The sequence below is a fragment of the Podarcis melisellensis genome (genome assembly GCF_964234715.1).
Source record: "Podarcis melisellensis genome assembly, chromosome: 1".
Classification (NCBI taxonomy): Eukaryota; Metazoa; Chordata; class Lepidosauria; order Squamata; family Lacertidae; genus Podarcis; species Podarcis melisellensis.
Genome location: NC_138528.1, coordinates 30258752 through 30277828, shown reverse-complemented (window position 1 = coordinate 30277828; position 19077 = coordinate 30258752). Strand labels below are relative to the sequence as shown.

Genomic DNA, 19077 nt, shown 5'->3' with positions numbered 1-19077 from the left:
TGGATAGGCAGCAAAATCTTAGTATAAGTTTCACACCACCAAATGTTGTTTCTCCCCACCTCCCACCCCTGAGGTTTGTTTTTGAGAGAAAGCTTCCCTGTTTGAGACTTGAGTTAGTTTTTCTTATTTAGTCTGGGAAACATGGGAAGTCTCCTTTGCATAGCACTTTTGAGGGAGTTTTCCTGTTTTAGTGGACTAATCAAACTACTCATGAGAAGCAAAATCATAGCTTCAGAACATGCTAGAACCATGATGACGATAAATTGTTTCAAACTTACCCTAATGTTCATGTGGGAAGTAGTCAACCCCACTTTCTGTCCTACTATAGCCTCCTGTGGTATTCCAGTGAGAGAATGAGGAACTCTGCTACCCAGACGTGTTCTTCTGGATGTCTATTTTGAAAAATGAGCTAGAGTTTTAACTTCATTTTCTAAAATGGACTGCCAGCAGCAAATTCTGTTGCCATAGATGCTGCTTTTTCATCTCCAGGTTGGCAACCAGATGTGGTGGGAATTTGGGGCCTCCAGTTGCTGGCCAAGATTGTAAAATGGTCCTTTGCCCTGTGTACTGAGGGGTTCTTTGTCGAAAAACAAAGGTGTTTATCTGTACTTCTGACTGCTGTCTGTGCCTCTCTGTTTCTACAGCAAAGTTCAGGCTCGCAGGGCTTTCTCTGCCTATCTGCAACGTGTGCAGCTGCGCCTGATGAAAGAGGCTGGAGATCAGGTCCATAATCCTGCCTGGGCTGCCAAAGAGGATGAGCAGATGGTAAGAAATTGTTTGCTTGCCCTGCTCCTTTCAGGGAGGAGCCCAGCTCATCTTACTCCACGTTCCTGAATTACAGTTAGTGTAAAGCTGATTCCCATCAGCTTGAGCTAAACAGCTAGATCCTGTTAACTCATCCTGCCTCTGTTACTGAAATGACTTTAACTCCTCTCTGAACCAATGTAGACTGTTGGTGTGCAGAGCAGGTAGAAGAGGTGTACTTTGGACTCCAGGATAGAAGAAGCATTTTTGAATATTGATGAAGTGATGGCCACTTGTGATTGCCATCCTTATTTTATTTATTTTATATTTTATTTTATTTTATTTTATTTTATTTTATTTTATTTTATTTATTTTATTTTATTTTATTTTATTTTATTTTATTTTATTTTATTTTATTTTATTTTATTTTATTTTTTGCATAGCCTCCCTGAAGCCCACTTCTTAGTTTGAGCTCTCTGTATGTCAATCGGTTTTCAGGTATGACTTTGAGTTGTCTGCCGGTTTCCCCAGACAGTAGCTAAATCATTATACTCTATCTGAGGCAGTTGCCTTACAGTGCTTATTGACTTCAGTCCACATTTCTAGTCCTTGCCCTCAGCTGGCAGCCCACATGGAGACACTGTGAAAATCCCGTATGGGTAGAGAGCCAATCTAGCTCATAGATTAAAACCCTTATGTCAGGAATTGGGAATAATCAGTGTGCCTCAGTGGAAAATGTTACCCTTGCTCTTTCCAAGTGGAAAATTGAAACTGGTTCTCTGAGAGCTGCTTTGTCTGCTAGGCTGTGAAAAATAATGTTTAAAATAACAGATCAAAACAGCCTAATATAATGCTAGTGAGAGGCGAGCTGTGAAATTCAACGCTTTGGCTATGAAGCAGTTTACTTGCATGCTAGCAGGGCACATAACCAAAAGTAAATCCAGAGTGGAGACAGAATATGTTTGAAACTAAACACTCACAGCAGGCGTCTTGCTCTAGCACTCACTTTAAAGTGTGGGTAGTTCTCCCTGCCATTGGCTGATGGCATAGTAGGAGGGATTGGTGTGGTTTTTGAGGCAAAGTTGGTGCAAGGCACAGAGCATAGAGAGTGACCAGAGGTGGTGCAAGAGATGCATGAAGGTGACAATAATATAAGCGGTCAGAGTTTTATTTGAAAGCCTGCTATCCTTAGAGAGATGCACTTTTGTGTGCAGTTATTTTCAGCAATCATAGATTATGTTAGAATCCCGAGGCTTTTGCTTTGCACCTTTTTGTCAGAGTTTACTTTTATTTATTGACTTTTTGCAACCCGTTTTCTCTTATCCTCAACCCAAACACACTTTGAAAATCGTTTCTAGTAGAGTGATGTATATGAAGATAAACAAATGGGCTCACTCTTTGATTTTTTTTCTTGGTGGCAGGAACTGGTTGTTCGCTTTTTAAAGCGAGCAGCCAATAATCTTCAACAGTCTTTGAGAATGCTGCTCCCGAGTCGGCGCCTGGCCCTGTTTGACCGTAGGCGCATCTTGGCTCACCAGCTAGGTGAATTCATCATCTGCTATAATAGGGTGAGTATGGCATGTGCCAGCTCAGTTCAAACACAGCAGAGGATTTATGCAGATGATCTAGAGCAACACTCCTTGTTTTGTTTTATTGCTTCTAGGGTTGGCCCAAATGTTTCAGAGAAGGAGGGAAAGCAGAAGCATGAGTCATTCATATTCCTGCTTTCTGTCCTACTGTAATGATTGAATAGAATCTTTTTGCATGTTACCTACGGGTGATCCATGAACTTCTGGAGCTCACAGATGGTATTGTGAAATTCTCAAATTTTGTTTCTGATATTACAGGATAAGCAGAAGCTTCTTTTTTTGAGCTTTCGCTTTCCCTGTTTCTTCATAATGAATTGCAGGAACCTACATTTATATCTTGCCCACGGTCAAATGGCAAAATGCATGCGCAGCCCTGTCAGTTGTCAGTTGTGTAGGTGCATTTTACAGTGAAACAGCCCCTCTCTCCTCCTGCTCCTCAGGTAAATCCAACATGTGCATTATGTGTGTTTTGCCATTTATACTTGGTACTTTTTGTACCAAAGAATGAATTAGCTTTTACTGTATTGAATAGTTAATACCCAGCATCTGGGTAGTGCAGAAGAATTTGCATTTTTATATTTTCAAAGCATTAGAATTATTTCCACAATCAGGATTTTTGGGGGGTACATTTGTATTATAAAGATACACAGTAGATTATAAATCAGCTTATAACCATACATGATTTATTGCAGCAAAAACAGATCAGTCAGGATTTTAAGAAACAAATGTTTAAGCTACTAAACGTCTTGAGGCACAGATGTGTTTATTTCACAATTTGGACTCAAGACATATTTATTTCACTCAACTGAGATAACTGTATATACATTTTGAATAAAAGCTCCTTGTCTTGAGCAAGATAAGCAAAACTCATCTTGTTACTGAAGTCTGTTACCATGAAGTTACATTCCAGTGGTAAGAATATTGTCTTCAGTCCTGTGCCTCAGGCATAGCCATGCTGCTACAAGTGCATTTGAGAAGCTATCACTGGCTACCTGAGCTAACAGATCATGTTTTGGAGTTTTTGAAGTGCAGGAGAAGATATCATGGAATACTCACTGAGGTCTTGTTTAAAAGATAACCTTTCTAGCACAGAAGCACATTGGACATTTTTACAGAGAAGCATTTGAATATGTCACTGTGCTGCTTGTAGTGACACTGCTGATTTCTCTAGTCAGAGGTCAGCCTAAAGATCAGTATAGTCCCCATGTGGCTCAGGAGTGTCACGTTCACCAAGTGGAGGTCTTGCGCAGCCTCCATCCAAGTACTCTTCCTGAAAGCACCCAGAGTGTTATGTAATGTAGCAGTGGTGTTGTTGTTGTATTTATCAAACACTTTCTACTATAGAGTTTCTAAGCAGCTTATAATAGGAAATTAATTCAATGCAGATCCCAAAACTTTTTCTAAGAACACAAAAATAATTATATATCGATTATAAAAATGGAAAGCAGAATTCCTCCACAGTTGTAATCAGCAAAAGATTAAAAATAGCTATGATAACAGCACAGATGGTCAAATGCTAGGAAAACAGAAAAGTGTTTGCCTGCTGCTGAAAAGATGTTGGCACAGGTGAGTCTCCCTGGAGAAAGCATTCCATAGGGAGGGGGCCAAAATGCCCACTCTCTGTACCACACTCCAAACTTCTCTTGGAGCGTGGACCTGCAGAAAGACCTCTGATTATAATCTCAGGGTCCAGATAGGCTCCTATCAGAGGAGGCGTTCATAAACTGTTGGGATCCTAAGCCATATAAGGCTTTATAGGCGAAAACCAGCATGTTAGACTGGACTCAGCAATATACTGGCAGCCGTTGCAACTAGAACAGATCAGTGTATATGATTGGACACTGTTCCATGTCAGCAGTCTGGTTGCTGAATTCTGCACTACTGTAGTTTCCAAACCGTCTTAAAGGAAGCCTCACCTGTAATGCATTGCAGTAATCCAGCCTTGAAGTTACGTAGAGCATAGACCCTAACAGGAAGCCTTTATGGGCAGAAAAGCTGGTTTGAGAGCTTACTTAATTTTACTTGATGCAGGAAACAGATCAAATGGCTCAGAGAAAGTTAATGAAGAATCAGGAGGATGAAGAGGAAGGGGTAGATGCTGAAGGCTTTCACAAATTTGTTACTAAGGCAAGGTATGAATTTACTTTAAAGCAGGGATAATTGTGCCAGGCTCTCGTATCTTGAACTGCAGCAGAGGGGGAGTTGTTGGCACTATGCTCAGTGGTTTGGGAGGCACTGAGGGCTGGCAAAACGCTTCTTTTACCCCTCCCTAGGTGGGAAAGAACCCTGGATTTTGAGGCTTCCTTTAGCTGCATAGGCCTCTTCTATGAGCAGAATTTTTAAATGCCACATGGCAGCTGATATGTGGGGGATAAATTCTGCAACGGTAACAGGCATGTGCAGCCAAGGAAAGCCTGTGAAATGCAGGCTTCTTTCTTATGCTCCTCAAAGTGGTGATGGCAGAGAATGAAGGGGAGAAAGAAGCTTTCGGTGGCTGCTTGTGCCTGTTCCCTGGGCAGAATTTGAATCAAGCTCATAATCCAATGAATGGGAGTTAAATCCTGCTGCGTTGGCTGCTGCTGCCTGTTCCTAGCTCAGAACAGACACCTGTAAGCCAATGCAGAATCGAATTCTACGCTCCCACCAATCAAGGTGTTTGATAAGTGGGTGTGGTTTGGGGGAAATGGCCTTGGCCAAGATTGGCCTGTGGCCTGGATATTCCCTACCCTTTATGTAGGGCTTCTGTTCGTGTGAAGGGATTTATGTGAGCACAATTCTACATGCATAGAAACTCCCCTCTCGTGTGCTGTCGAATGCAGAAAGGTTGGGAGCAGCAGGCATAAGCCTGTGCTACTCCATCTGTTCATTATTGAAGCAGGTTGTCGTTGTCTTCAGTTAGTTTTTCCTTCTGTGTCTCTCTCTTTCATAGAATCAGAGTAGAGTTGAAAGGGACCCCAAGGGTCATCTGGTTACCCCCCTGCAATGCTGATGCTTCAAGAGTCTCTCTGTATCTATTTCAGTTCTGTCACCACATTGTAAAAGCTTGCCACTTGCTCCTTTTCTACTCTTTTCACATCTTAGCGAAAGTGATCTTGAGGAGGTGTTGACTTTTTACACACACAAGAATAAGTCAGCAAGTGTCTTCCTGGGAACAAATCCTGGAGTTACACAGAATAGTACCAGCCAGTTGGAAGGTAAGGCCACAGAAAGTGAGCATACTTTTTGCTGCTTATCATTGTTACTGATAACACCCCACAGAGAGATGGAGAAACATAGGCGCAGTATTTTTTTTAACCCTCCCCCCCATTTTCTCATTTTACATACTCTTAACGAAGAAGGGACGCTGGTGGCGCTGTGGGTAAAACCTCAGCGCCTAGGACTTGCCGATTGTCAGGTCGGCGGTTCGAATCCCCGTGACGGGGTGCGCTCCCGTTGCTCGGTCCCAGCGCCTGCCAACTTAGCAGTTCGAAAGCAGCCCTGGGTGCAAGTAGATAAATAGGGACCGCTTACTAGTGGGAAGGTAAACGGCATTTCCGTGTGCTGCGCTGGCTCGCCAGATGCAGCTTGTCACGCTGGCCATGTGACCCGGAAGTGTCTGCGGACAGCGCTGGCTCCCAGCCTCTTAAGTGAGATGGGCGCACAACCCTAGAGTCGGACACGACTGGCCCGTACGGGCATGGGTACCTTTACCTTTACCTTTTTAACAAAGAAGAACAAATGTATACAAAAAACAATCTACATTTCTTTCAGCTTCACTCCCCTCCTTTCTGCAGTTACATATTTTATAAATTTTCTCCACTGCATATAAAAACATAAGTGCAGTACTTAACTTAGTCTCCCTAGCTGATATGTGGAAATACCAAATTGACAATAATTTTCAGTGCTGGAATGGATTTGTGCTTGTAACATACTGTCAAGTTATTTACCATATTAAAAAGCAGTGGTGGGTAACACATTGGAAAGCCTTGTTGCATACTGTTCTCCAGCAGAGTTATAACTGGGAATCCCCCCCCCCCCCAATTCCAAACTTCATTTCAGATCAGCCAGAAACAGTGGAAGAAGCTGCAAAACAGCAACCTGAAATCCCAGTGGAAAAGGAAAATGTGGCAGAGAAACTGAGAAGTGACCAACTCAAAGCAACCAGATTATCCAGTGAGTGAGAACAATGGAGAGGGCTAAACTAGCAATACATAACATTAGGAACAGGTGCAGGATGTTAGAGTCTGACAGAATTTTATGGCTTCTTTTCGAATTCAGGCACATTTATAATTGGTGGCTGTAGCAATAAATGGTCTTTCTTAACAAATCTTCCACTGACATTAATATTTATAACAGAATAATCAGCCAGCTGACATGTTAAAAATTGTCATTTCCTCCCAAATTCTAAACCCATAATCTAGAGTTAATCATGGTCAGAATTCTTTGCTATATTTCCATTGCGGCGTCAGTAACAATGGATCAGTCAAGTGGAAGGTACTCAAGTCCACTGTTGGAGAACTTGTGGCCCTTTAAATGTTAAGGAGTCCAGCAAAATTTAAAGGGCCACAAGTTCTCCAACAGTGGACTTGAGTACCTTCCACTTGACTGATCCTTTGTTACTGACGCCGCAATGGAAATATAGCAAAGAATTCTGACCAAGAATTCAGCCCTCAGCCAGATGCCTATAGGAAGCTCGCAGGCAGGACCTGAATGCTGCAGCACTCTCCCTACTTGTATTCAGAGGCAGTTGAGTTAGAGCATAGTCATCATTTTATAAGACTTATTTGAAAAATTCAGTTGTAGAAAAAGCATGTTATGGGAAATAGTTGTGTAGTCTGCCTTGTATAACATCTCATGTCCTTTGTTTGCATAAGATGGAATTCAGTATAACGCTGAGTGGGGCATGTGGGGGGCAATGAGGTTTACTTGCGCAACAAGACTTTTCTACCCTCTTTTCCCCCGCATGGCCCACTAAACCTGTTTTGGGTTTTCCCTCAACCTTCCAGATTTGTGGGACTTGTGGGGGAAGATGGGGAGTCCCATAGCACAAGCAGATCTCATTCCACACAGTCAGTAACTCAGTTGAATTTCAGCCATTGTCCTTCTGCACAATTTTGTAAAAGGCTACTCTAGCATAATTGTGAATATAGTAGTACCTTCGTTCTCAAAAACTTGGTACTTAAATGCCTTGCTTCCCAAATGCCAAACACCCGGAAGTAAGTATTCCGGTTTTTGAATGCTTTTCAGAAGCTGAATGCTATTGTTTCTGGAGCGCCTGCACCAATCAGAAGATGTGCCTTGGTTTTCGAACATTTTGGAAGTCAAACGGACTTCCGGAATGGATTAAGTTTGGCGCTTTTGTTTTTGCTATTTATTTTGCGTTTTTGTTTTTGAGGCTTTTTTGGTTAATTTGTTTTTGTGACTGTGTGGAACCCAGTTCAGCTATTAATTGATTAATTATGTGACTGTGGAAATGGATAAAAGCCCCCCATCCAAACAATGACTATCATCAGTGCAGGTAAGAAAGAATTGTAATTGCAATTTTTATTATCTAGAGTACTGTCTTACTTATTTTATAGTACAGTACATTGATTATTGTTTTTGTTTTATGGATAATGGTCTTATTACATAGTAAAATTCATGTTAAATTGCTGTTTTAGGGGTTGTTTTTAGAAGTTTGGAACAGATTAATCCATTTTGCATTACTTTCTATGGGAAAGTGTGCATTGGTTTTGGAACGCTTTGGTTTTGGAACGAACTTCCAGAAGGAATTATGTTTGAGAACCAAGGTACCACTGTACTAGATTTGTGTTTTACTTCAATGTTCTGATCAGATTGGATATGTCTTTTTTTACAAAAAAAATAGGGATGCCCTCTTCGGCAGAAGATGAACAGAATGCACCGCAACCCAGCCTCCTTAGTACGTCTTCCTTTGTTCCAAGTGCCATCCTTCCACAAAGCATCAACTCCCAGCTATCCTCTCATCCTGCTGCCTCAGATAACGCACAGGTGCCTGATCATCGCCCAGGGCTCTCTTTTTCATCTGGTTCTAGACTGACTCCTTCCCCTTCTCTCCAAAGCACAGCACCTGACATCTGGTCTAACACAGCAAAAATTACACCCCGCCTGTCCTCAAACAATGCAAGCTTACACCGTTGTCGGTCTGGCAGTTACACTGCCAGCCCCTTCTCTTCCTTTCAGAGTGCTTTGCAGATCTACAGCCAGAGACTGTCCCGACCAGCTTCAGCAAAAGCGGGTAAGCCATATCTGACTGCTTAGCTGGCACCATATTGTAATATTTTTACTGTCTATCAATATTCAGAATAGCTCGAATTGGCACAGCGGGTCAGAATGTGGCTATGCAAGCAAAATTTGGGGAAATACTTACTTATGGCTTGCTAAAAATAATAATACAGCTAATCAGATTCAGAAATTGGCCTCTAGTTAAGTCCTAGATTAATAATACATGTGTGAAATTATTATTATTATTATTATTTGGCGACTTCCAGAAATATAGGATCATTTTGCCTCTCCAATTTAGCTGCTGTTGGCACATGACACGGCTTGGCAGTGATCCCCGGCAGTCCAGGAAGTGATGATTAAAGTTTACGCATGTGAAACTGCTTAGGGCAAAGTATAGGGCAGCAACAGAAAGTAACCTGCATTGAAGTATGAATGGATGACTCAGATTAATAGCTCTTTTATTGGAATAATTCTGTATTCTGTGAAGTAGCTATTCTGCTCACATTATCAGGCAATATAGCTGTCCCAGAACTTTGTCCCTAATGATACACATGAAGGGTTTAAATATGGAGACTGGTGCCATTTTTGGTATGGCATATTCTCACATCCATGGTGCTTTTCAATTGCCAATTGGGCCACTAGCACCTGAGAGCTTCTTGCATACAATGTTTCCTTTTCCTTGTCAGTTTCTAAGTTTGGTAGCTTTTCATGTTGGTGGCTTGCAACTCTCTCACTTCAAAATAGTACTGCAGCATTTTTCTTAATGGTATTTCTAGGTGTTCTATTCTGCACTTCTTTCCTGCATTCACATTTTTGTGATGGTTCCTCTCTTTTCAAGTGCCTTCCCTGGGGAGGCCCTCCTGAGACCTCACTACTAAACATTGTGGCAAAGAATTTAGCATTGAAGGATTCGATATCAGTAGGAAGTAATGTCAGTAATTGCCAGCTGTTTACGCCATGCTCGTCCTGCATCTGCTGTCATATTGGGACTGATTCTGCCCCTGAACCACAATTTTGTAAGTGGTGTGTCTCAGTAATTATCAGCCTCTCAGGTAGGCCTTGGGGATAAAAAAACCTTGAGAACCTCTGCTTTGTTAGACAAGGATGAGATGACAATAGAACTGCAAATGGCCCAGTGACCTTTAAGGTGTTGAAGGGGATGTTAGGCTCTAGCTAGATTTAGCTGTTTCAGGCTTGCAGTCCTGAGGGATAGGTGCCAAAGCCGAAAAATGCAGATAAAGTCTGCTCAGATGAGACTGAGATTTCCCAAGAAGTGGCAATACTACCCCACAGTGGTAGTATTGGTGAGCTTAACTCTGTTGTATCAAACTCCTGTCTTTCGCCTCTTCAAAATTTCCAATGGTAGGTTTTTCTTTGAAGCTTCTTTCTCAGAGTTTTGATTTTTCTTCTGGTTTAACTTTGTCTTCTAAATATAACTCTGCTACACTACGTACCATATATTGTGTTTTTAATATTATGTTGGCAGCCGCCCAGAGTAGCTGGGGAAGCCCAGCCAGATGGGTGGGGATAAATAAATTATTATTATTATTATTATTATTATTATTATTATTATTATCCATATATAAGATGACATTTTTTGCTAAAACAAATTAGTAAAAAATTGGGCATCATCTTATACACAGATGACGAATGAACAGGGGTAAAAGAAGCAGCGGCTGCCATGTAGAAGCTGCTGGAATGCGCTTGCAAGGCTGATGCTTGCCTGTTGCTCAACAACTCAAGGGTGCCCTGCAGGTCGGAGCTGCTGCATCACTCTAGCGGGTGCATGCCCACCCCTAGCGCCGATGGATCACGCTCTGCCACTAAAATATTGATTTATTAGTTTCTGGGTCGTCTTATACATAGGGGGCATCTTATACACATAAAAATATGGTAATATTTAGCCATGGCTTGCTTTAGAAACCAGAATACTTTTTCTTGGTTCATTTTTTTGCTTATCGGTTTTTACAACTTTTCAAGTCATCATTTTTCAAGAAAATTAAATTTCCCTATTCCTATAATTTGTCCTTTATAAGTAGGATGCAGTGTTCTGGCAGGTGTATGGGGTGTTAGGGGAGGTGTAGTACCTCTGGTGGGAGACACTTTGTGCTCCTTCTGAGGTAGTATGTCTACCTTTGGTCCCCACCCTGCACACAGCTCTCACTTGTGGCTCCTAGAATCTGTCAGCATGCAACAGTAGCCACACACTGGGAACAGCTTCAACTAGCCGACTAAGCTAGGTGTGGGTAGCTGATGGGTCTCAAACCCTTGGTGAGTTAGGGACTTCCCCTGCCTGTGAAGACACACTCCTGCAGATTGAGCATACAAGATCAATAATGGATGCAGCAGTGAAGAAGGTGGAAGTGAAGGGCAGACAGGGCTCATCAACCGAGAAAGGCAGCCCATCTAGGAGAAGGAAAACTTTGATCCTAAACCTCTGCTGCCTTCTTCTTTGAGAGAAGTAAAGACTAAGGAGTAATCTCTATACAAATCTGGAGTCGAGTCCCTAAGATTGTTGGATGGTGCCTTGTATGCCTCCTTCTGGCAACTTCTGCAGCCAAGCTGGCGCCAAGCGTTTTACTGTGCTTTCCTTTGGACCTCATCAGCGAGGCCGAGAGGTGGGGTCTTGTCATCTGGGCAGCCCAGGACCTCCATACACACTGCCCAGGCTTGTGCCCTGGGGAGATAATAGAATCATAGAATCATAGAGTTGGAAGAGACCGCAAGGGCCATCGAGTCCAACCCCTGCCAAGCAGGAAACACCATCAGAGCACTCCTGACATATGGTTGTCAAGCCTCTGCTTAAAGACCTCCAAAGAAGGAGACTCCACCACACTCCTTGGCAGCAAATTCCACTGTCGAACAGCTCTTACTGTCAGGAAGTTCTTCCTAATGTTTAGGTGGAATCTTCTTTCTTGTAGTTTGGATCCATTGCTCCGTGTCCACTTCTCTGGAGCAGCAGATCACTTTGGTGCTGCTAATGCATGTTTGACTTCACTCCCGGAGGCACACTCCATTGTCTCTTTAGACAGATGAATGCCAACATAGTGTTTTGTATTAAACCTTCTCTGGATACAAAGAAAAAGAATGGAGATTTAAACTGTTTTGTACACAAAGAAGGGTGTATGAAGCTGGAATCAGCCAGAGAATTTAACAGTAGAAACTGCAACACAGCCGTTCAGAGGAGAATATATCAGTAGGTTCTGTAGAAAACACCGTGGTTCTAATTGGTTGTGCAGATGTTTGTGTCTTGCCATTTTCAGACACACAAGGCAGATTCTTTACCGACTAGTACAAATCTTGCAAAGTAATTTTTTTCACCATCTTTAGCAGATTCAAGGAGTCACAGCCCAAGCAAACAGCGTGGTGGATCTGCCAGAGTTAACAAGGATGGGGATGACTCCTCTTCTGAGAGCAAGCAGTACAGTCATGGTCTTGTTACAACAGAACTGCAGAGACTGGCAGAGAAGCAGGCAGCCAGGAAGTACTCTCCTTCCAGTCACATCAGTCTCCTTACACAGCAGGTACAGTGGCAGCAGTCTTCTATGGAACGAAGTCTGTGCATGAGTGAGAGAGAGCTTGGACAGAATGTTTTTGCTAGTTAATGGTTTTTCATGGATCTTGGGCAATACCTGATCATTATGTTCTCTCTCAGTCTGTAAGGGGTCTTGTCAAGGGCAAAAGGTTGTAGGGAAATAATTTCTTTTTGAATTAGACTTACACCAGAGGATACTGGAAGCATTACATATAAAATGTAGATGCAGTTCTGCCAGAGGCACAGCTCAAAAGAAAACAATAATAGAGCAGACTGTGATGAAATACCCAAATATCTGATCTTTAATTCTGCTGTCATGAAAGCGAATAATAAAATTATTGAGGTTTGTTTGCACAGTTGGGACTTGTGGATGAAGGAGAGTCTACCAACTGTTGAAACTGTGAATAAGGGAGGGAGAGGGTTCTTTTCCACCATGATTTAGTATGGTTAGCCAGGTCACAGGAAGCTTAAGGGAGCTGATTTACTCTCTCCTCCTACATTCATGCAGATGAAGTAGGAGCAGAAAGAACTCCTATAGTTACCCCACACCAACCTGACCTTCCCAATAGGTGGACTTATCTTTTTAAAGCAACAGGCAACTTGCTCAAACAGCCTTGGATCTCCCCTGTCTGGGCAAAGGATCCTTCTGGAGGAAATGAAGAAACTACTGTTTTGAGAGGATAGATGTAGCAGCTAAAATAGAAGTGATGGTGTGAGGCAGCAGCAGTGGCATCTTCTGCTGCTTCTTTCACAACCCTTGGGTGAGGGGAGTTCTCCTTTCTAGTGTGATGAAGCAGCGTAGTAGTTATACTTGTTATGTGATTAAACAGTTTCCAAGCCTGAGATCCTAATTACAACAAGAAGTAAGACAGCAAGCAAAGCTTTGCAACCACTGTTATTTTTATCACTGTCAAATCCCTGCAACTGTCAAGCAGATATTGCTTGTAGAGGTAGAAATTAACCATGATCTAAGTTACTATATTACAAATAGGAATAAAGGCAACTAAGGCAATTGCTTAGCACCGGTATTTGGTAGCGGTTATGGAATTAGGTACCCACAAGAATGTGCAACTTTATATGGAAAAGAGTTACCATTCCTGAAGGCTAGTCTGCTTGCCTGGGACTGGTGGTGGATCTGCTAAAGTGCTCTTGCTTCTGTTTTTCTGTGCTAACGAGTCTGTTCCTTCTCCTTCCTTTCACTCCTTCCGTTTCCTATTTTTCCTCCTTTTAGACAAGATAGGGTTTTCTTTATAGAAGGCTATTGAAGTAGTTGTGACTGAGCAGTTTGGAAGTAACCTTTCATTGTTTTCGGCTTCAGTCCTAGACTGTCCATTAATGATCCTAGTCTTCTGGTCTCTAGTTGGTCAAAGCCAATAAAATTTTTGGCTCAAAATTTAATTAATTAATTAACAACAACAACAACTGTTTAATAAAATACCTCCCTTAATTAATTAACAACAACTGTTTAATAAGCTACCTCCCTTTTTGCTTAGTAAGACTTGAGGTGATATGCATTTGGGGGTCAGATTCTTTTCTTTTTTGAATTACCTTTCCTTTCTACACAATATGCTGTACTTCAGTATCGGATCTGTGTAAGGTATTTATGGTACTTTTATGTATGTGTTGGGGGCAAGAAGTAGTAGCCTGTTCCTATTGTCTTCCAAGCTGCTGTGCTTGGTGGTCATAGATTGCAAATAGGCTGTGTTGAATTGACATAACTTGATAAATAGAAGGGAGAATTTAGTAGGAGCACTGGCTGCCCTTGTCCATGAACAAATGTGTGAGAATTTAGGGCTGGCTATCACTAGGAACAGTTCCAGCTCTTCCTTCCAGAGAGTTTGATCACAGGCATAAAACCAGACCACCCAAGTGAGGGAATGAGATGTATCTTTCTTATCTAAGCCAGCCAGTGCTCAAATATTGAAGCCAGGTTTCCTGCAAATGTGATGATCTATCCCTAGGACGATGAGCACATATTCCTTTCAAGTTTTATTTTATTTATTTTATTTCGCAACATCTATATACTGTTTGATTGTAATAAAATCTCAGAGTTTGCAGAAAGAATGAAACAATGAAATTATCAGTAAAAAGCAGTTAAGTATTTAAAATATTCACATGTTTTCATTCTGGTAGGGAGATAATTAGAGGAACTGGTCATTCCTCATAGAACTATATGGAGTGCAAATAACCCACTTTTGTGGGTTTACAGTAACAGCCTTCTGCTAGGTACCTGTCATTTCAAAACCTGACCTGTAGTTTTACAGTGTGATTTTGTCTGACCAGCACGTTCTGGGTGGAGTTTGGACCAATGGCTATAAAATGAAGGAGGCAGGTGAATAACATAGTCTATGCTGAAATGATTTAATCTCTTGGATGAGACAAGTCATTTTTAATGGCATCCCAAAGTGCTCTGTTTTCTTCTACATTGTTTTGGCTTTACATTTTTGCCACTCTTCTTTGCTGAATTATGTCATTTCACTAATACTGGCTTGCAGCGACTTCAGTAAGATGTCTCATGTTAGGAAATTTATCTTTAGAAAAGTAATTTCAAAGTTTTCAGACCCAAGTGCGCTTTTCCCTGCAACCTGGAACTTGAGACTTACTTTATTTATTGTGGGGATCCCCAAGTTTCTCCTTCCCTGCCTAACACCCTCCCCACTGTCTTTCTTCTTCTCTGTATATTGTGACTTTTTAACTTGGTGAATATGACCCACCTGAAGACAGGGCATGGCTCATTTCTAGGTCATGACCTACCAGCTGAAGACCAGTGCTTTAAAAGAAGAAAGGTGTCTTTGGAGCACCACCGTTCCTGCTGTATTCCAGCTGCAGCAGCTTTTGTGCAGTTGGAATGGACCTTGTGATCTGAAGGAGGCCGCCAGTTGAACCAAGCTGAGCTTCAAGGAACTTTTGTTGTGGGAAGGATTATTCCATGATCATCAAACGTTTGGCACATCTATGCCCTATTGAAATAGCTCCCACTGAGAAGTTTTGAAGCTGAGAGTACTTAATTCAGAGCCTGACTTTTCAGTACCGGCAAGAGGCAAGTAACCATCCACTGCAGCACAAACTACTTTTTTTAAAATTGTTAAATGGATGCATACGCTGGAGAAACTACAAACGAATCTGCAAGTTTGTCAGGTTTCCCAGGAATGTCTTTGGCAGGTCTTTGTCTGGAACGTTTTCTGGAGACTAGAACACTTATGCTTTTTATGCATGTGCATATCCTGTAAGCTGGTAAGCTCAGCAAGCAGGGAAGGAATGTCATGGGCCTTTAGCCAGATCAACTTTGGTACACACACAGATTTCACACCTCTCTAGCCCTTTAGTCTTTGCTCTCATTTTCCTCTGGCTTATAGCTGTAAATACAAATGTATGCATGAAATGAACTTGCCTGAGGGTAGATCTGTACTGTATGGGTGTGGCTGAAAATGAGCCTCAGTTGACAACAGAATGGCCCTTTTTTCTCCCCAAGAGGCCCCCTAGCCACAATTAGATACTATAAGTCTTAAGGCCAGGGAATAGTGCACCAGTGCAGTTACACCCTCTTCCCTGCCCCCATTATTGGCCGTAAATACACTTCATGTTTACTTGCCTTTCTAGTAGAAAGATTGGCCATGAGAGATGAGAAGCACTGGATGCAGGTTTGAGGGTTCTCAGTGACACAGAGTGCCTTACATCATCTTAGCCTAACTGTGACCGTATCTAGACAAGGATAACTTGACTACTATAATCCAAACTACAGCCCAATTGGATTGTAAACCAATCAGTGTTGGATTGTTGCAATGTGTTTATGTGGGGCTGCTTTTGCAACTGTTCAGAGGTATTCTGATGTTGGGAGAGGTATTCATCTGGAATACCTCTCCCAACATCAACCTACCTGGACTCTTAAATCTTCATCTTAGGCCCCTCTCTGGGTCCCTCCTATGAGTGAGGCTGAGGGGGCAGGACAGAGACAAGGAAGAGGCACTTTTCAGTTGTGGCTCTTCATCTATGGATTGTTCTCCCGAGCAAGGGCTGGCCAGTGCCTTCTTTGACATCTTTTCAGCACCTGCTAAAGACTTGCCCTTTTATCCAGACTTTTGATAGACTAGGATGATATTGTGTATTATTAACATACTGCCAAAACTTGCTGTATTGTAAGTCCTTTCAAGACCTTCATATAACAAATAACTAATTTATTCATCATCGTCGTCGTCGTCATAATCATAGTTTATTTCATTTCATGTGCCTGAAACACTGCAATCAGTTTTCCTTCCCTTCCTTACATCCCGCCCCAAACTTTTCCAGTAAAAAAACCCTCATTTGTTCAGGAGTTTTCTACTTCATTTCTTATTTGTGATTTAAGAATTACAATTAAAAAGACCTGTTGGCATTTTTTTTAATAAAAAAGAAGAAGGGGGGGAGTGATGTCGTCATATATCCATGACAGTCTGAAAGTTCATTAACTGAATGGGAAAGACTGTCACTATCAGATAATTCAAAGCAGAGCTGCTGTACAGATGCTTAAGTATTACGGGCTACCCAAGGAATCCACCCAGCTGGCAGGCTAATTATAGCAGCTGAAACAAATCAGGGCATGGAGGAGTAACTATCAAAATGAACGAAGCTGGTGGGCTGGTTCAAATATGCCTTGTGTGCTCTCCTTTGAATCCATTGCCTGTATTTAATTCTGCTGTAATTTAAACACCTGTCTACATGGAATGTGTGAAATGTCCTTACCCGCCGCACTCAACTGTTTACACACCTGCCTTACTTGGAAAGACAACTTTAAAATAAACGGTGTTTTGATATTGGAGGGAAAATGCAACAAGGTAGCACAGATGGGGGAGAATAGGATAGAGTGGTGAAACAGCTGACTAAATGCACATTGATGCTGGTGGGAGAGATCTTATTTTAGCTGTCTTCATGCAGTGCTTCTTTACTGGAAATCAAATCTTACACGTTACAGGCTTATGTGCATCCACAAATGCACAAATTCTGCACTATGAAAATACAAATTCTTCAGTTTGATTACAATTGCAAAGTGCACATTTTAATGCTGCTTTCAGATTTTCAAAAAAAACTTTGCGTTTTTTGTTATGTTATAGCGGGAGTTGGGCAGGGCATTTTCTGAGCTGACTTTTTGATCTCCTAGTTCCAACTAGAACCACTCATAATCTCGTAATATAAATTTGGGTTGCCTGGGGCAAGATAAAGCGACTAAATAAATAAATAAATAAATTTCACTACAGCTTGCTAGTTGGGTTTTGGTTAAGTTTGCATCTTTCATTTATGTGTTGATACAGCGGCTGCACAATAGGTGGCAGAATGTTTGCACCAACAAAGTAGAAGTAAGAAGGTGTCAGAAGAGTTTAGCAGGGATATCCCAGTAGAGAGAGAGAGTGTGCTCTTCAAAATCACACTATCGACCTTTTGGAGTCTTAATGTTGTGGATTATCCTCAAACATACTGAATCTAACCAAGAGTCCACATAACTCTTACTGTCTTTATAATGGCAGAAGAATGCTGAGAGGGAATATTTGTAGCTACTTGGCTCTTAGGGAATTTTTTTTATTTTCTCCAGAGGTTCATCTAAGATGAAGCATTGCAGAGGTGGGTCAAAACCATGGTGTCTATTAACACAAGACTTATCTTTACTCCATTGATGCTTTGGGAGCTTTATCTTTTGTTTTTGTTTTTATGCTCTGGTTTTGAATAATGTTGCAACAAGTCCTGAGCTCTTGGGACAGGGTGGGGTTGGATCAGAATCGAAGAAAACACAGTTCGGTTCATAGACTATTTGTGTCATTCATCTTAACCATTACAGTGATGAAAGGAAAGGGACAAACTCCAAAGAACAATGACGCCATATTTATAAATATTTTCTTTTGTTGTTGCATTTTTATCCCGTCCTTTCTCAGTGGAATTCAAGGTAGCATACATGGCCTCCCACCCCCCGTCCAATCTCTGAGGTAGGATAACTTGGAAGTCAGTGCTCAGCTCAAAGTCATCCAGTAAGCTTTGTGGATGAATGGAGATTTGAACCAGGGTCTTCCCAGACTTAAATACAACTACCTTTCCACTACCCTGCCCTACACCCCACTGACTATCTACATACAGAGACAGTATCTGTTGGATCAGGGATTGGGCACCTGTGGCCTTCAAGGTATTATTGATTCCCAATAACCCCAGCCAGCATTGCCAGTAGTCAGGGATGCTGAGAGTTGTGGTCCAACAGCACCCATGTGATAGACAATGAAAATATCTTCACTCAAATATATTATAATCCAAACTTCGTCAAGTCTCTTAAAGCGCTTCCCTTTTTTTCTTGTTTGTTTTTAGTTAACAAATTTGAATCTGATGAGTGGAGCTATAAACAGAGGAAATGTAACTTCTCCCAGTTACCGATCACCCCTCAACCAAGGAAACTCATTTTGGGCCTTTCAAGCACACACCGGTGACATCAGGCCTGCATCTTTGACAGTGAGGTAAGTTAACAACATTAGACTGAGAATACTAATACAGTGTGTGGAAATGCTTTTCAATATTACTAGTTTGCAAGGCAGTGACTGAAATGTAGCTGCAATTTGAACAGGTATAATAGATGGGAGGTGCCATTTGATTCCACAATGAAACCTGAGAATAAGCTTTTGATATTTATTCAGTGCTGAGATGTGCAGATTAGGTAACAGTATCAGCTGAAAATGGGCTGTATTTTTTTCTGATAGTAAAATTCAGAATCCCTTTTCTCTTCCATGGAAAGTCTTCTAAAAGGGAAGTGTCTTCCCTATCTGCTTAGGAGCGAGGCAAGCCAACTGTCTGAAGCACTTGGCCAATGGGAAAGACAAAGCCTTTTGGGCTGTCTGCCTCTGAGATGCCAGGCAGATTTCTCTTCTGTTCTTGTAGCCTGAACATTTTTGTGTGTTCTCAGTGGAGAGGGAAGGTGTGTAGAAAGGCAAGAAAGGCAGAATTTACACAAGTTTTTAAATTGAGCTTTCACTTTTTTTT

General features: G+C 41.7%; 1 protein-coding gene across 4 annotated transcripts in view; it reads left to right on the top strand.

The window, feature by feature from the left end:
* The window catches only part of TTLL5 (tubulin tyrosine ligase like 5), a 108458-nt gene that overhangs the window by 49823 nt on the left and 39558 nt on the right, over window positions 1–19077 (top strand). For 3 of the 4 annotated variants that reach the window (XM_081909120.1, XM_081909119.1, XM_081909117.1), the window contains exons 24-31: window positions 645–765; window positions 2166–2312; window positions 4365–4465; window positions 5415–5527; window positions 6372–6485; window positions 8179–8568; window positions 11886–12079; window positions 18412–18557. In XM_081909120.1, the coding sequence (XP_081765246.1) occupies window positions 645–765; window positions 2166–2312; window positions 4365–4465; window positions 5415–5527; window positions 6372–6485; window positions 8179–8568; window positions 11886–12079; window positions 18412–18557 (1326 nt within the window). The remainder of the gene's footprint in view (window positions 1–644; window positions 766–2165; window positions 2313–4364; window positions 4466–5414; window positions 5528–6371; window positions 6486–8178; window positions 8569–11885; window positions 12080–18411; window positions 18558–19077) is intronic. The other variant, XM_081909118.1, reaches the window with a different exon arrangement.